This window comes from Nesoenas mayeri (assembly GCF_963082525.1).
Source record: "Nesoenas mayeri genome assembly, chromosome: 3".
Taxonomy (NCBI): domain Eukaryota; kingdom Metazoa; phylum Chordata; class Aves; order Columbiformes; family Columbidae; genus Nesoenas; species Nesoenas mayeri.
This window is the reverse complement of record NC_137544.1, coordinates 48,625,042-48,640,917: the sequence shown is the minus strand read 5'-3', so window position 1 is coordinate 48,640,917 and position 15,876 is coordinate 48,625,042. Positions and strand designations below refer to the sequence as shown.

Sequence of the window (15,876 nt, the reverse complement as noted above, 5' to 3'; positions counted from 1 at the left end):
TTTGCCTACCAATCTTGTTAGATCCTCTCTAATAACTTTTGAACCCACAAGTTCATTTCAGTTACATTTGACACAGAAGCAGAAAGCTGTAGGCTATGAAATTCCTCCAAGTTTCATGAGACGTAACAGCTCAGTGAAGAAAAGACCACTTCCTTCAAATTATTACTATAACTGAAAGGCTGCTGCCTGAGCTCAAAGGTTAGTTGTTCTGTTTAGTTTGCTGGCAGCCAGCACATGCCTACCTCAAAAGCAGCCACATCCCCTTGCTTCTCACCCAACTGGTAGCTGGGAGGCAGGAGGAAGGAGCTGTGGACACTGGGGGAAGGGAAGATTGATGATGGGCAGGGAGCCCGCGCTGTGGACACCAGGAAAGGACAAAGAATGGTATCTGGATCCAAAGAAGCCAGGGATTCCTGTCTGACACTTCTTAACAACACAACTTGATCTCTACCTGCTTTTGACTTGAGTCAAAAGCAACACTTCAAAATTAAACAGACTGAAGTGAGCTTGGCACCTGAAATGGATTTCTACTGTAATCAGCACAACAGCTGCTATTTAAACTTTTTTTTTTTTTAATTAATTTATCTCCTTTCCCAGAAGCATCCAGTTCACTGTGTACAGTGTTCAGGATTTCACTACTGAGAACAAGTTGGTAATCTGATGCTAGTCTACTGCTATTGTTTCTGTTGCCATTGATATCACCATTTCTATTTCAAGCATGCTTACTTCTATAGCAAGCATGCTAAAGTTACACCTCCTGATGTTTTGTCTCATATCAAAGAATCCATTGCAAGTGATGGACTCAATAGGTTACAGGAAGAAAGTTTTGTTTGCACTAGCAACTATCATTTTGCAATAATAAAGTAATAACAACCAAATAATAGTTACTACTCAGAGTGTCCAAAGTTACCAATAAGACTTCAGATAGTCTTATTAAGGATATCTAAATGTAATTGTTTCTACTTTATAGACACAAGAACTGAAACATATAATGTAGTTTTTTCCAATGGTAACAATGAGGTTTGGAACAGACTCTGGTGTAAACATGGCTCCATTAAGTTACTGTTGAAGCTCCATTTGATTTAAAGAGTCTATGAATTTCACTCCCTAAAATTTAAGTCTCCATACTCTGAGATAACAAATAAACATCTTTCCATATTTTTTTTTTTTGCTTTCAGACAGTACAGAAAAGTTCACATACCTGTAGATTCCAAATTCCTACAGTTCCTCAGAAGTACCAGGGTTAGCAGAGGAGCCTGTTTTGCCAGAGGTTTACACAATGGTAAGAAAACTTCAGTCAGGGGAAAATTTTGGTTTGGCTGTCATGACATCAGACTGTGGCTGTGCAGAATCAAATGCAACAGTTTCAGGTTGAAGAAGATGAGAGATGAAAGCCCTAATTCATGTGGCATCTCATCACATTAAGGAGAGGGCAAACTGTAAAATGACATTATAGGCTGCTAGTATACATACTGCTGTACAACTGAGTCCAAGGGGCCACGGTAATTCTGGTTTCAGTGACTTCAGTTTGTTTGCTTTTTCTGGCAGCTGAACATACAGAATGTGCAGGAACTTCTGTACTTGCGCTGCCTGCTGTCTCTCGTATGGTGTAGCACTTGCAGAAGCCACACACAAGCTTCATGTGGTTTCAGAGCTATAGGTTGCCTATGCCTGCATTAGTGGTTGGAAGAAGCAGGACATTTTGGTTGGTTGGTTCACACAACAGGAACTGTTATCAGTTTATTCATCCTTCTGAGATCCACGCTGCCTTCTTGCTGACACTGGTAGATGGGGATGAGAAAATGAACTATGATTTCTTCCACCTAGTCCTAAAAATAGGGATTCGTTAATTTCTACACACAGAGTAGAAGATGAAAGCCATGGCAAAGCAATTAGCCCAGAAAGATGCACCCCACTTCCTTCTCAGCCTTTCCTCAGAGCTTTCCTATGGGTGGTGGGTTGACCCCGGCAAGCAGCTAAACATCCACTCAGCTACTCTCTTACTCCCCGCAAAGCGGGATGATGGAGAGAATCAAAAGGGCGAAAGTGAGAAAAACGCAGAGGTCAAGATAAAGACAGTTTTGTAAGTCAAGGAAAGGAAAAAAAAAAAAAAGAAAAAAGAAACAAGTGATGGAAATGCAGCGACTCACCACCTCCCACCAGCAGACTGATGCCCAGCCAGTCTGCAAGCAGTGGCAACTTTGCAAAAACTCTCCCCCAGGTTTATCACTGAGCATGATGTTATGGTGTTACACAGCGTGCAGTATCTCTGGGCAGCTCATGTCAGCCTACTCACTGTGGGGGCAGAGAGAGAAACAGAGAAGGCCTTGATGCTGTGCAAGCACTGCTCAGCAATAGCTAAAACACTGGTGTATTATCAAGACTGTTTTGGTCACAAATGTAAACCACAGCACCATACGGGCTGCTGTGAAGAAAATTAAGCCCATCTCAACCAGCTACAATACACTAGCAGAGGCTACAGGGAAACAAGGGCACTTCGTCTTTCAAAGAAACATTAATACAGCAGTTGAAAGTACTACAGCTTAGATGCATTAATTTAATACTTTTGATTGCCCTTATTTTGATGAATGCCTATGTGTCAAATTGGAATGAGGATAACATAGAAGCTAGTGATAAGAAGTCTTACTCAGCAGCAAAAGTATTCACATTTTGTAGTAAGAGCAGCTAGCAACTGTCTATGGATGTGTCATCCCCACACTTCTCCTGCATCACCTCTTGTTTCTGCATTTTCTGTGAGTCCAAAGCCATAGCCACCTTCTCCATGACACTTTATCCAGCCAGAAGCACTGTAGAGGTTTGACAATAAAATGTTTGACATCTGGTGAAAAGGGTTTAAAAAGTACTTTTGCTTCAACAGTCAGTGCTTGGTCTTTTCTGTATATGGCATGAACAACAGGCATTTGCTTCAGGATTTTTTTTTTGTTTTTTAGAGTTGTAGTGGTAAGATCATAGCCTGAAGTATAAAAAGATTTTGGCCAGTTCTCTTTTTCAGGCTGACTGAAATGTGGCTGACTGCAAATTCTTTACTGGTTGATGAACATGGCTTGTAAAGCTGATAGGTTTAGTAATTCTTTAATCCAAAAGTTTTCCTAAAGATGGGGAAATATTCTGCCTTGCATTGCAGACAGAAAACCTGGTCCCAACATAAATAAAACCATGCAGGACAATGGAGTCCCTGGTTCCTGCTTTCATTAGACCATCTGGCTTTCTTTTAAAATTCAGAGTTGCTCAACTTCTTCAGCACAGTGAGCCAGCAGCCAATGCTGTCATTTCCTATTTCGCTGTAAATACAGTTCTGGAATTCAGGCAATTTAGGATTTTGCTGCTGAGGCATGGATGGAGTTAGGAAATAATAAAATTAGAGTGGGAAAAAGAAAACCAGACTTCAGTAACCTATCAAGGCTCTCAGGATATGAGTTCTTCTTAGGTTTTCCTAAATCTAATCCCACCATTATCTCACGAAGCTCAAAATCATTCACTGGCACGAGGGACTTGGCTCTTGGATTACTCGTTTATTTTGTTAGTGCATCTTCTCAGCTTCTAATGAACTGTGTCATGGTGATTTCCTGAGCTGGAAGTTTCCTCTGGACCATGGTACATAATAGCCACAAATGACACAGTATTAATTATGTCTTTTGGATCGATTTATTTTTTGTCGTTTATCAGGCCCCAATCATTAATTTTCCCAGCTAACAGATCCAAATGTGTTTAGCCTCTCATCATAGGATCATAAGATCATCTAGCACACAATAGAAGAGTGTAAGAAAAGGGCAAGCAAACAGCAGTAATCTGAGTCCTGCATACTTGCTAAAACAGAGGGCAGTATTTTGTGTTTAAAGCTGCTAATGTATTTGTATCCCATCAGTTTGCCATTTCATATTTCTGAGTTTTGCTTATCCAAGCCTGAATGTTACTGTAATCCTACTATATGGATTTTGAGACAGGGCAACTATTAATAGAACTGAAAGCAATATGTGAGTAGTGCACCATAGCTATATGGAGTCATGTGTGGTTTTTGGTTTGTGTTCTTATCCTTCTCCTAAAAAAAGTTTACCTTTCTTGTCCTATTAACCACCACTAGGCACTGAACCTTTGTTCAGAGAATCACTCACAGTGACTTCAAGACTTTTCCTGACTGATACTATCTTTTAGAGTTCATTATCATGACTCTATTTTTTTACCCCCATGTGCATTAGGCTGCACTTTGGAACAGCGCTTTTCAGCTACCACTACTCAAACAGAGTCGTGGAAGCCTCTTGCAGCACTTTTCAATCAACTTTAGATCTGAATTATTAGACATGTTCTTCAAATGTTGTCACATCATCATTCATTCCTTTTCCCAGTTCACTTATGAACTGTGAACAGCTCAGCTTTAAGTACGAATCCTTGTAGGACAACCCTTCTGTCACAAAAACTCATGGTTTGCTTCTGCCTTTTAGATTTTGTCTTTTAACTGGTTAGTCCATAAAATGAGACCCCTTCTTATGTCATATATAATAGGAGAGTCATAGAAAAATAGAGCTGGAAAGAAAAATAAGAAATCTAATTTCTAGCTACTATCCTTGTTATGTTATTGCTACCTTACCAACAAAATTTCTGATAGAGCTTTATCTAACCTTTTCTTAAAATACCTAATGATTTTAATTTTAGTCTGATGATCACATGGTATCTCCAGACAATTTAATTATGTGACTTTGATCACTCAAAGGTTTTTCTATCTAAAAATCTCATTTGTTACAACTGAAGTTTGATATTTCTTGTCCTATGTCTCCTATCTAAAGGCAATTTATTAAAGCACTTTTGAAATTTGCTGTTGAAAACACTTATAATAGGGTATCACAATATATTTCACTACGACCAACACTAAAGTATAATAGTTCGACACATATAAATTACATATGTTCTATAGACTTGTCAGGAAACACTGTTCTATAGCCATAGCTTGTCTTTAGGATGGATTCTGTCAGTACTGTGGTATAAAACTTATTATACCAAATGGAAAAAGTTGAAAACATAACCGTAGAATTTGATACAGGTTCAGGTTATCTGTTTAGTGTAGCTCTGTTTCTTCTATGGGAATGGATTTCACTTCAGAAAGCTATCAGACAGTGCAGTTTTGCTGTATTCTCCTTTAGATTCTTCAAGGATAATTAAAGAAACATCTTTCCTTTTTCATTACATGCTGCAGTCCCAGTTCATGGAAAAAAAATAGTGGATTCTACAGGGAAGTTGAGAAATATTTTAGCTTCCAAAAAACTTTAAAAATCAGCAAGGAAATAAAGTAGGTGGAATATGGTGGTGCTGGAATGAGGATGCCAACAATGTGGGAAGACTGAAACCACGTATACCAACGAAGCCAAGGAAACTCAGTTATGCCACCTGTGCAGCTCTAAAGTACAAAATTTTGGGCTGCTATATTCAGAATTAGAGTTTATGCCTTCTCCATAATTATGGGCAATTCCTACATCTTTAGAATTCAAGGCTTTCTCTAAATCTCTGCTTTGGAGGTATTGTCTGGCCCTCTAGAGTAGCTCTCATGGTGATTCTGAAATGTGAACATAATGGCATTAGCTAATAGTATCCTCTGTTTTTTCTGACAAACCGAAGCAAGCCTGCTATACTGCCTGCTGTATCCCAAATGAAATAAACTCATGCATCTTGCTTCCCAATTCACAAGGAGTAAGTGGGTATGCTACGAAAGCTATACACATGGTTACGCTAGTCGATCAGCAATAAGGGTGAGTCATAGTTGCGCCACGATAAACTGTGGCACACCACGTAACACAGAATTCTATCACCTTTACTTTGCTGTCTCCCATGGTTTTTGAGTTGCTGAATTCCCTTGGTTTTGTCAGTTAACTGTTCAATCGTGCCAGTCTGTAGAGAGAAGGTAGGGAATAGTTCTTGTGATTTTGTGAGTTTTCTTTTTCTCAGGAAAAAAAGATGGTGAAGAGCAGTACTGCCTATTTTGAGACCATGCTCTTGGATTACATTCAAGAAAAGCAGCACAAGGTTTCTATTTTAGTACTATTTGGATTATGGTACTATAAAAATGAATTTAAAACCCCCCAGAGCTAGCCAAATAATTATATCATGAGAGCAGAAGTCAGGACTCCCATCTTCCATTCCTAGCATGCTCTCTAGATTCACTGTACAACTTTGGTAGAGGCCCTTGGGTATGTACTTTATCTTCTAAACTTATACATTAAGGTCAATACAGTTATTATAGGTGTTTAGAAGTTAATTGACATAAAAGATTCCAAAATTCAGAGTTTTACTGGGAATTATAATGTATGAACTTAGCAGCCAGTTTAAGACCTTCTGATCTATCTGTATTACAAATCCTCTGACATGTTGTCTCACTTTCATGAGGCTCTTCACAATCTCACACTATGTTTAAAAATCCCAAGTATATGCCTACATTTTTTAACAGAAATGTTAGTTTCTCTCCGCTTCTGTAGAGATGGTGATACCATTCATGTGAGACATCCATTCTGAATTTTCTCTATTCTTATTCCTCAGACTTCTGAGATGCAATCTTCCACTTTTAAGTGAAGCAACATCAGTTTAAATGTGACTGACATAAGTAGATACTGTACGTATGTTTATTAATGCCTCATTCAAGATCTGCTAGGAAAAAAAAAGCTGTCTTGATCCCTAAGAATCCAAAATTTCTCTTTGGATTAACAAGTAAAAACTTACAAAGAGAATAAGTTAAGAAAAGGTGCAACAACTTCCAGATGTGGCTTAGAAAAACTAGAAAAAAAACACATATGTTTTGGTCTCACAAATATATGAAGAGAAAACTGCAAGAGATTGCCCATGACAGAAAATACAATGTTCGAAGTCAAGGAGTGAAGTTAAGACAAGTCAGAAATGAAATAAAACAGTGTATTTTATGTGCAAGGCAATCTGCAAAGAAGAAAAATCGTCAGCTTGTGTCACTTTCTTGACGTTGAAGTATTAAAGACCAAGTTCTTACTTTTCACATTAGAAATTCATCTTATCTGTCTTGGAGAATTGTTTAAAGAACTGGTGAGAATACTCAATTCCGCAACTTTATCTTCTGACTAGAAGTGAATAATACAATAAATAAAACACTTTGAAAAAACATGAATGCTACTAAATATGTGTTACTGGTATCACAACCATTCTTCTAACATGGAAGAGCACTGGAAATGTCACAATACCATTCTGCCTCTTTCTCTTGGCCCATTTGCTGCCCCTCAAAGATCCATCTCTGCTCTGTAGGTGGTTGCACAGTGTCGCTCCTCCTCTGGGAACCACCCAGAGAGGCGATGCCAGGAAGCTGTTCTCCAGCAAACCTGACAGCATGTGCCCACACAAACAATTTTCTCCATCTTTATGAACTTGAAGTGGAATCCTGCCACGTGCTCCAACGTCTAGGAAAGATGAATGTGCCCATTTCCATCTTTTAAGCATGAATAAATAGAACTTTTGCTTCAAATGAGAAGGCAGCCTCATTCTTACTGTCCTCTGAGCTGGCCTATGCTTGGAGCTGCTTTTAATGACTTTTATGTGGCCAGTATAAGGATTCAGAAACAGGAAGCAGGGCTGTGTGACCAGAGAAGGAACCAGGGGACGGATCATGTCCTGCGTTTCCCATAACCAGCTTTGTACCAGTTCAGCTTCCACCGGGGGGGCTCACGAAGGAGATGAGAATAGCACGGCTTGTTTAGTCCTGCAAAATAAAGGCTGCGTGGGGATGAGATTGCTGTCTATAAATACTTTTGGCGGGGGATACACACATGAGAGTGGGAAAGGCTACTTCAGGACAGTATTTTCACAGGCAGAAAAGATGGATGTTGACTGGTCACAGCGAAATGTAGGTCTGAAAATGGCTTCCAGCTGTTAGAGGGGTTTCTCTCAGACAGCCTCCCAGCAACAGCAGCAATGGCCAAAACATTTACTGGCAAAGCATGCTCAGATTATGGAAGAAAGAATCAAATGGCTGTTTGCAACACTAGGGAGTTGGGCACAGTATTGGGCAGAGGGGAATTAAGCTGCCTTGGCTTACAAATGCCAGCCTAGCTGGCCTTCCGTAATGGAGAGTGCTGTTAGCCCTCTCTCACTGTGTCTGCACACATACAACCAATTACATAATAGTAAAAGACGGTCTTGTCATTACATGGTGGAACTGAAAGAGTAGAAAAGATGAAAATGGGCAATAACAACTATTTTGGTGTCCAAAGAGGACCATGGGAACTACTTGTAGAGTTTATTATTACCAACAGCAAGGTAGTCCTTATTCCTAGTGACTCTGAGAATGGACGAATACATCTCGGCAGCATAGCCTTCTACAGCTACATGCTTGCCTTTTTAAGTCTGTGTTGCTTTTTTCTCAGTGTTGGCTTTGATTACTAGGTGACCCAAAATGTGAATGCTTTGCAAAATTTAAATGCTTAGCTCTAATTTTAGCAAATATATTTAATGTTGACCCTGAAAGATCAATGGTCCTGGATCTCCTGTGTTTAGGAAATTTGCGAGCTCATGATCCGGCCATGTTCAGAAAGATCCATATCTGCAACTGCAGAGAAAAGCACTTGTAGTTCTCTGGAAAACATTACTTTGGTAAAGAAGCGATGAAGTTTTATGAGAATTTTAGTTGTTAGCGACCTGGCACAGGGGAAATTGTGAATCATCTATTGCCTTCTGGAAAAAATAATAACTTAAAAATGGCTACACTCCTGCCGTTGCTTGAGAAACAAACTTCTGGTTAGCACCTCATGACTTAGCTATGCACTAGTAATCATATATAGTGCCTTACCTTATGGAGCAGTCGGCCCCTCCCTTTGCTTTGTCAGTGATGACAGCTTCTCATCAGCTCGGCTACGGCTGCCATCCAGTGTGTTCGGCACTGGAACAACTTCCCGTGTAGGCAACTCACGCTGGCTGCGCAGGTGATGAACCAAGATGGTTTATGTACAAAAACCTCTTCCATTTGCTAATTTCATTCACTTTCATTCACTTGTTGCTGGCTGTTACAAGCTAAGGTTGAGTGCGCAAGGTGGGGATAATTACTCGCTTGCATGACACAATATATATAACCTTGATGATTTGTTTAGCTCTGTGTGGTGTTTCCATAGTGCAAATATGCTTGCAGAGTGACACTTCTTTCACAAAGAAATTCCTGAATGAGAGAGACTGACACATAATTTTAAAAGGCCCAAGTATTTCTAGAATCTGAAAATAATTAGCATGAAACGTGAACCTGAAAGTAGCATCGTGTTCGTCTAAAAACCTCTATGCTTTATCGAATACAGAAAGCCTCAGCAATAAATGTGGGTTAGCATTTGAATGCGAACGTTGTAATCTGTGGCTGGTGTCCTTAGAACGACAACCCGAGTTTATTCAGCAGCGCCTGGCCGCATGCAGCCACTTCCCAACAATCCCTGTTTCCAACACGGAACCGCAGCGACACAAGGGTGACCGGGCCCCGTCGGACCAGCGCACCCGGGAGCCGGACGGGGCCGAGGCCGCTGCTCCGCTGTTCGTTTTCGGCGGGCGCGGCCCCAAGCGCCGCCGGCACGGGACGCGGCCGCTTGTCACCCGGCCGAGCGGCGGCAACCGCCAGCCCCGCGGCCGCGGCCCCGCCCTTGAGGCGAGCAGCGGCTCCTCCAAAACGCCGCGAAACACTCGCACTCGGGCCACCGCTTCTAATAACCACCGATCCCGGCCTCGCCGGGCCCGCGCCTCTGCCAGCCTCGGGCGGGGCGACGGCGAAGCCCCACCCGCGCTCTCAGGCGAGCAACCGCGGGGGCGGGGCCATACAGGCCAATCAGAGGGCGGCATCCAACAGAGAGGCGGGGCCAGGCCTTGAGTGGCAGCTCGTGAGATAAACAAGTTGCCGCACTATTCAGTGCTGTGCAGCCCGGTGTACACTGAGAGGCGCGGCGGCGGCGGCGGGGCGTGCGTTTGTGCAGCGAGAGGCGCCAAGCCGGGCCGCGCTGCGCTCGCCGTTCCCGCCTCTGCCGCGCAATGTGAAGAGTCAGCAAGTTCCCAGCGGCCGCTGAAACGCTCGGTGTCCCTGGGGAGCCAAGTGCGCCGACTCCGCAAAGCCCGGGCGGCCCGGGGCATGCCGGGAGTTGTAGTTCTGCCGCCGCCGCGTCCCGCCTGCGGCGCCGGAGTCGGCGCCCGCAGCCGCACTACGACTCCCGGCATCCCCCGCGCCGCACCGCGAGGAACCCAGTTGAAGCGGGTGGCGGCGGAGCGCACCCCCTCCCCCCGCCAAAAAGCCCCAAACCAAAACAAAAACAAACCGCCCCCCACCCCCCGCTCGCCCGCCGCCGAGCCCCGGAAATGGCGGCGCTGGGAGGGGGCTCCGCCAGCCGGGGGTGCTGATCCGGCCGCCGCGTCCCCTGCCCGTTCCTCCCCGCCCATGGGCGAGACATGGACTACGAGTTCAAGTCGAAGCTGGCGGCCGAGCGCGAGCGGGTGGAGGACCTGTTCGAGTACGAGGGCTGCAAAGTGGGCAGAGGCACCTACGGGCACGTCTACAAGGCCCGCCGCAAGGACGGGTAAGGGCCGCGCCGCGCCGACGGGCCGCGCCGCCAACGGCCGGCGGGCCCCCTTCCCCCCACCGCCGAGCCCTCCCCTCCCTGCAAAGTTTGTGGCAGCGCGGGGGGGGGCCGGAGCGCCGCGCCCGCCCAGGCAGCCCCCGCCCCGCCGGGAGCGGGCCCCGGTGTCCCGGCCCCGCGGCGGGGGCGGCTCGCGGCCCTGCGGCGTGGTGCGTGTGGGACCGCGGGCCGGTGCCCGCCTGCCCGCCGAGCCCTGGCGGCGGGTGAGGGGCCAGACCAGCCCGCCCGCCCGCCTCTGCCCCGCGGCTGCGCCCGCCGCCCTCCTGCCGCGGTCCCCGGCGTGTGCCCTCCGCGCTGGCGGCCGTGGGACGCGGCAGCGCTCCGCCCGCGGTGGCCGAGGCCGCGGTGCCGCGTCCCGCTCTGCCCCCCCCCGCTTCCCCGCCGGCGCGGCGGGAGAGGGGTGCTGTGTCAGCGGGCTGTGCCGTTGGGGTCGCCTTTGGCTTTCGTACGGGGTTTCGGGTCATCGCTCTCATCTTTTGTGTGACTGCCTGCCTTCGTGCTTTGACATTCTGCCCCGAGAACTTGGAGGGGATTGGAAAACGAGCAAGTTCGATGCGGGGAGCACCTGGCCACCGGCCGCCCCCCTACCCCGGCTTCTCCCGTTCAGGCCGGTGCACCCGGGGAGTGTGTTGGTCCCTGTTCTGCCCCCAGCCCCCGGTGCCCTACTGAGCCCGGAGCCGGGCACGCTCGGCTTGGCGGCGTGTCGGGGAGGCTCCTTGCAGGCAGAGCCGGTAGCTGCTGTCGGTACCTGCGCACAGGTGCGTGGGAGGTGTGTCCCCTTCGCCACGGCTTGCTATGCCAGAGCATGATACCTGCCCCTGTCCCCAAATACCTGCCTGCTGGCTAGGTCCAGAGAGGTTATTTAGCCATTAAGCTCATGTATGTTGGCTAAGCAAGGCTTCCTTCTCTTCCCTGGGAAAAAGACAGCTGGCATCATGGGATGGGTGTCCCATGAATGCCATTTTTATTGTACTGTGGTTAAGAGAGTGATGAGGAGCTCAAATTGCAATTTGGGCTTGCTTTGCTGGGCTGCAGTTGTTGGAGAGGAGCAGTCCTGAGGCTTGAGTAAGACTCTCACACAGGTGCACGTTCCGAATACAGCCCTTTTCTTTCAGAAGAGCCGTTGAGCACTTTTTCGCTGAGGTGTGTGAAGAGCACACAGGCAGACTGCATTTATCCAAGTGTTCTAAGCATACTGTAAAGGTCAATTAAAATAAACTTGCAAATTGGAGAGGACACCTTTCTAAGAGACAGCCAAAGAGTAATAGGCAACTGAAACTTTGAAAAAAACTGAATATGGGAAAATGGCAATTAAGAAAATAAAGTTCTGGAAGTGGTTAATGGAATGCTGCTGCTTTAGATTAATAGAGAAGTCAAGGGATTTTTGTGTATAAGCAAATTGCATTCATGTGTGTCTTGAAAATTTAAACTCTCGAGTTCAAAGGATGTAGTATCAAAGTGATTAATAACTGAAAGCGTACTAGTTCAGGTGGAGGATTAAATGCTGGGGAAATGAGCTCCGATTCTGACTACCTTGCTCTGCAACCTTGAGAATACTAGAGCATAGCTAACTTAAAAAGGAAATGTTAAGGCCTTTCTAGGTATTATAGCTGCCACTGAGCTCTTCTAATTCTTGCGGGTTTAGTAGTTTGTTTTTTAGTTTTAATATATTTTTATATATAATGAGATATATGAGAGGAAGCGGTAGTAAAAACACCCAAAGTGCTGATTAAATGTGTTTTGCTGTTTGATATAGGAATCCTAAAATTACTGCTTGTAAGAACAGCATAAAAGAGGCAGAGCTTTGATTTTATCTTTTTATGAAAAAAAAAAAAGGTATTTCATGTCTGTTTCTAACTGAAGTGCGTTGTTTCCATCATTGGCAATGGAAAGCCATTGCAAGATTTACGTTGATGCTACAAAGCACTGTAAAGGGCATGTCTTCAAAATCCCTACAATAATAATAGTATTATAAAGGCAAATGGGTAGTAATGCAAAAGTAAACATGATGAAAAGATAGCTAATGTGTCGGAGCTGGGAATAATCAAAGGGAGACCCTGAACCATAAGCAAACTTAACTGGTTAAAGGAAGTGCAGAGTTTCAGTAGGCAGACTGAAATGCAATGTAGTATGGCACAAATGCAACTGTACTCTATACTCAGGAGTTTTACTTCATGAAGTTATGGGTTATTCTGGGTTATTCTCCTTTTTTTGGTTTTCCTTTTTATGGTATTGGTGAGTTCACTCTCAGTTGCTTTTGTGTAACTTTAGGACCTTGGGTGAAAATAAGATGTGGACCAGTTAGAAAACAACCTAAATAATTAAAATAAGATGATTTAATTATGAAAGCATCTAGATATAATACCTCTGTGGCTTGGAAGATACTTCGCATGAGTTCTTAAATTTAAGGGGTCCTTGATGGAGAGAAACTTTTTCTAGTGCTGGCCACAGACACTGAGCAGTGATGTATATTTACAGTTTGCTGATCACTGGGGGATATGAGCCTTGTGTAAGGGAATTCTTCTTTGGCTGATCATAGAGACTGTTTCAATATTTCAAATTTGCAAGATATTCCTGTATAAAAGGAAGAGATTCTGGCTACTTGCTGCTTATGGTCTATTTACAGTCTTGGGAGGCTGAGGGCAATAAGAAGCTTGTAGCTCTGGAGAAATTCCACTGAGAGCCTGTCACTTCATGTTTCAAAAACTTGGCATATAAACTTTATGAAATAGTAAAATGTGTTTATATGGAGCTTGGCAAGCTCTTCGATAAAACGCTTGTAAAAAAAGTGGTTGTATTGCTTAGATCTCCATGAATGGCTTGGGCATAAAAGCAGTTTCTCAACAAAGTAACAGCTTAGTTTTGCTTTTTCAGCCTAGAGCAGAATATCATTTGAACATGTTTCTAGTGAACCGATTGATTTCTGTGGAAGGTAAAAGAGTTGTTTTTATGTTTTTTTTTTAATAGGCAGTCAGGTTTGAACAATGTCAGTGTGACATTTGCATACACTGCTTGAGCAGATTTTTAAAGATGTTGAGCACCTACAGCTTTAGTAGTATTTGGGTGTTCTGGTGAGGTCTAGTGGTACTGCCTGCATTATGCATTTAGCTAAATTAAGCACCTGGGTGTACAACAATTTTATGAGTATCTTTGTTGTCCAGAAGGGCTAGAAAATAGGGGTCTTTATACAAGCTGTGTAATGGTTTATTTCAGTGTACAGTGGCTTTGAAGAGGGAAATAGTGATATAAGCCTCATGGTTACAGTTCAGTTGTCAGTGTTGAGTTTTTAGCTCTTTATGTAGCTGGAAAATCTCTTGTGATTTTTGTGTGAGTACTGCCTCAAAACATCGTGTTGATTTTTGCTAACACTTTTTTGGACATATGTTCACATCTGCCCAGTAAAAAGAATGAATGCAATTTTTCCAGTCATGGTTAGGCAAGTGTGATTTAGTTTCATGCCTTATATCTCCTTGTTATGTTCCTTGCTGCTTCTTTGATCACAGTTTAAGCCACAATGTGGCACTTAGGTGTTTCACTTCATCAATCTCCCTATCAGATGGCAGGCAATTTTTGTGATAAAGTGAGGGTTGGAAATTCTGTTTGTTTCTTGTATATGCCTGAATTATTTCCCTTGACTCTTCAGGAAAGATCAGTTGTATCAGTCCAGGCCACCACATAGTATTTCTGATCCTTCACCAGGGTGTCACCTCACCTGCAGGAGGATGTTTGGAGGAGTCAGCAAGCAGACAAGATACAGCTCTTGGTTAGTCAGGCATGCGCAAGGAATAATGGGATGCACGAGTCAAGTAGAAAATAGGCCACTCTGTTCTGTAGCTGTGACAGCAGATGTAACACTTGCAAAAGCTGAAATCTTCATGTGAATAAAACCTTTCTAGTTATTGCTGCTTCTGCTTGCCTTTAAACAAAAAATTGAGGTGGCTGCTTTGTCTCATGCTGTGGCTATGATATTTTTCTTTCACTCGCTACCTGGGTTTGGACAACAGAGGTTATTAAAATGAAATTACAAACATTTATTATTTCATTTTATTTCCAAGTAAGTAGGTAGGTAATATTTTTAATCTGCATGTTTCAAAACACCATTTAAAAAAGTAGCTATGTGCTTTTTAATGTTATTATGGAGGGAATGACAGAAATATAGAGTGATCAGCTTCTGAGATGGTGGCAGCAGAAGGGCCAGGAGTTGTACCCATGGCAGCTGCCAGGCCCATCGCCTGCTCAGTAGCTGGTGCTGCCCTGGCAGACTCTCCTGACATGTTGTGCTTTGGCAAGAATAAAAGGTTTGGCACTGCCTTTTACTGTACGACGTATTGGCCGAGTGAAGTGTGTAGGTTTATATGCTAATATGGTAATATACTTGAGATTTATTATTTTTCTTTTTAAGAAAGCCACTATTTGTAACTTGTCAGATTGCTTTGATGTTAATGTATCTGTAACTTTCAAACAAGAGAATTGGTATAAAACAGGCTTCACCTGAGCTGCCAAATATGGAATTCCCATTTAGAATTTGGGCAACAGTAGTGCAAGTCCAAAAATATCACTGTAAAATACAAGCATAGGAAGGGGGAGACAAATGAAATCTTTTCTCCCCCTCCTCGCCTTCCCTTTTTGGAGTACTGTAAGCTTGCAAGTAAAGAGGAGAGTCTGTTTTCCTCCTTGGACTGATACAGGTTTGCAGAACCATTAAGTAAGGTTCTTAATGCAGATCTGAAGTGCTTACAGCATCCAAGTCCACATGAGTCGAGTGAAAGTTAAGGCATGGGAATGATAAAATCATAGAATGTCCTGAGTTGGAAGGGACTCTCAAGGATCGTTGAGTCCAACTCCTGTCCCTGCATAGGACAACCCCAAAATTCACACCATGTGTCTGATGGAAGATAAAGGAAGAAGAACAAAGCCAAGGCAAGTGTATAATCTAATTTAGGAATGCTGGCTGTGGTCCTCGCCATGGTTGTTTGTTTTAGGTTTTTTGTTTCACAAATCTTATTTGATTGAAGCAGAAAAATATTGATTAAGACAAAAAATAGTGTGCAGTGAGGCATGGCTGTATTGGAAGGACAGGCTTTCTTCTGACTTGACTTGCCATGGTTGGAGTTTCTGCTAATATTGTTATGTTGTTCAGAGGTTGCAACTGGTCACAGTTAGGACTAAGATCACTCTGGTGGCAGAAGACCTTTAAGTATAGGAGAGGCAAAGGTAATCTGCTTATTCTCTTAAATTGGTATTTGTTGGTAGCAAT

The 15,876-nt window shown here is 43.7% G+C and overlaps 1 protein-coding gene across 3 annotated transcripts in view; it reads left to right on the top strand.

The window, feature by feature from the left end:
- Positions 1-10,228: 10,228 nt before the first annotated feature.
- The window catches only part of CDK19 (cyclin dependent kinase 19), a 137,566-nt gene continuing 131,918 nt past the window's right edge, over positions 10,229-15,876 (top strand). For 2 of the 3 annotated variants that reach the window (XM_080342397.1, XM_080342396.1), the window contains exon 1: positions 10,229-10,559. In XM_080342397.1, the coding sequence (XP_080198523.1) occupies positions 10,432-10,559 (128 nt within the window). In that variant the 5' untranslated portion in view covers positions 10,229-10,431. The remainder of the gene's footprint in view (positions 10,560-15,876) is intronic. The other variant, XM_080342398.1, reaches the window with a different exon arrangement.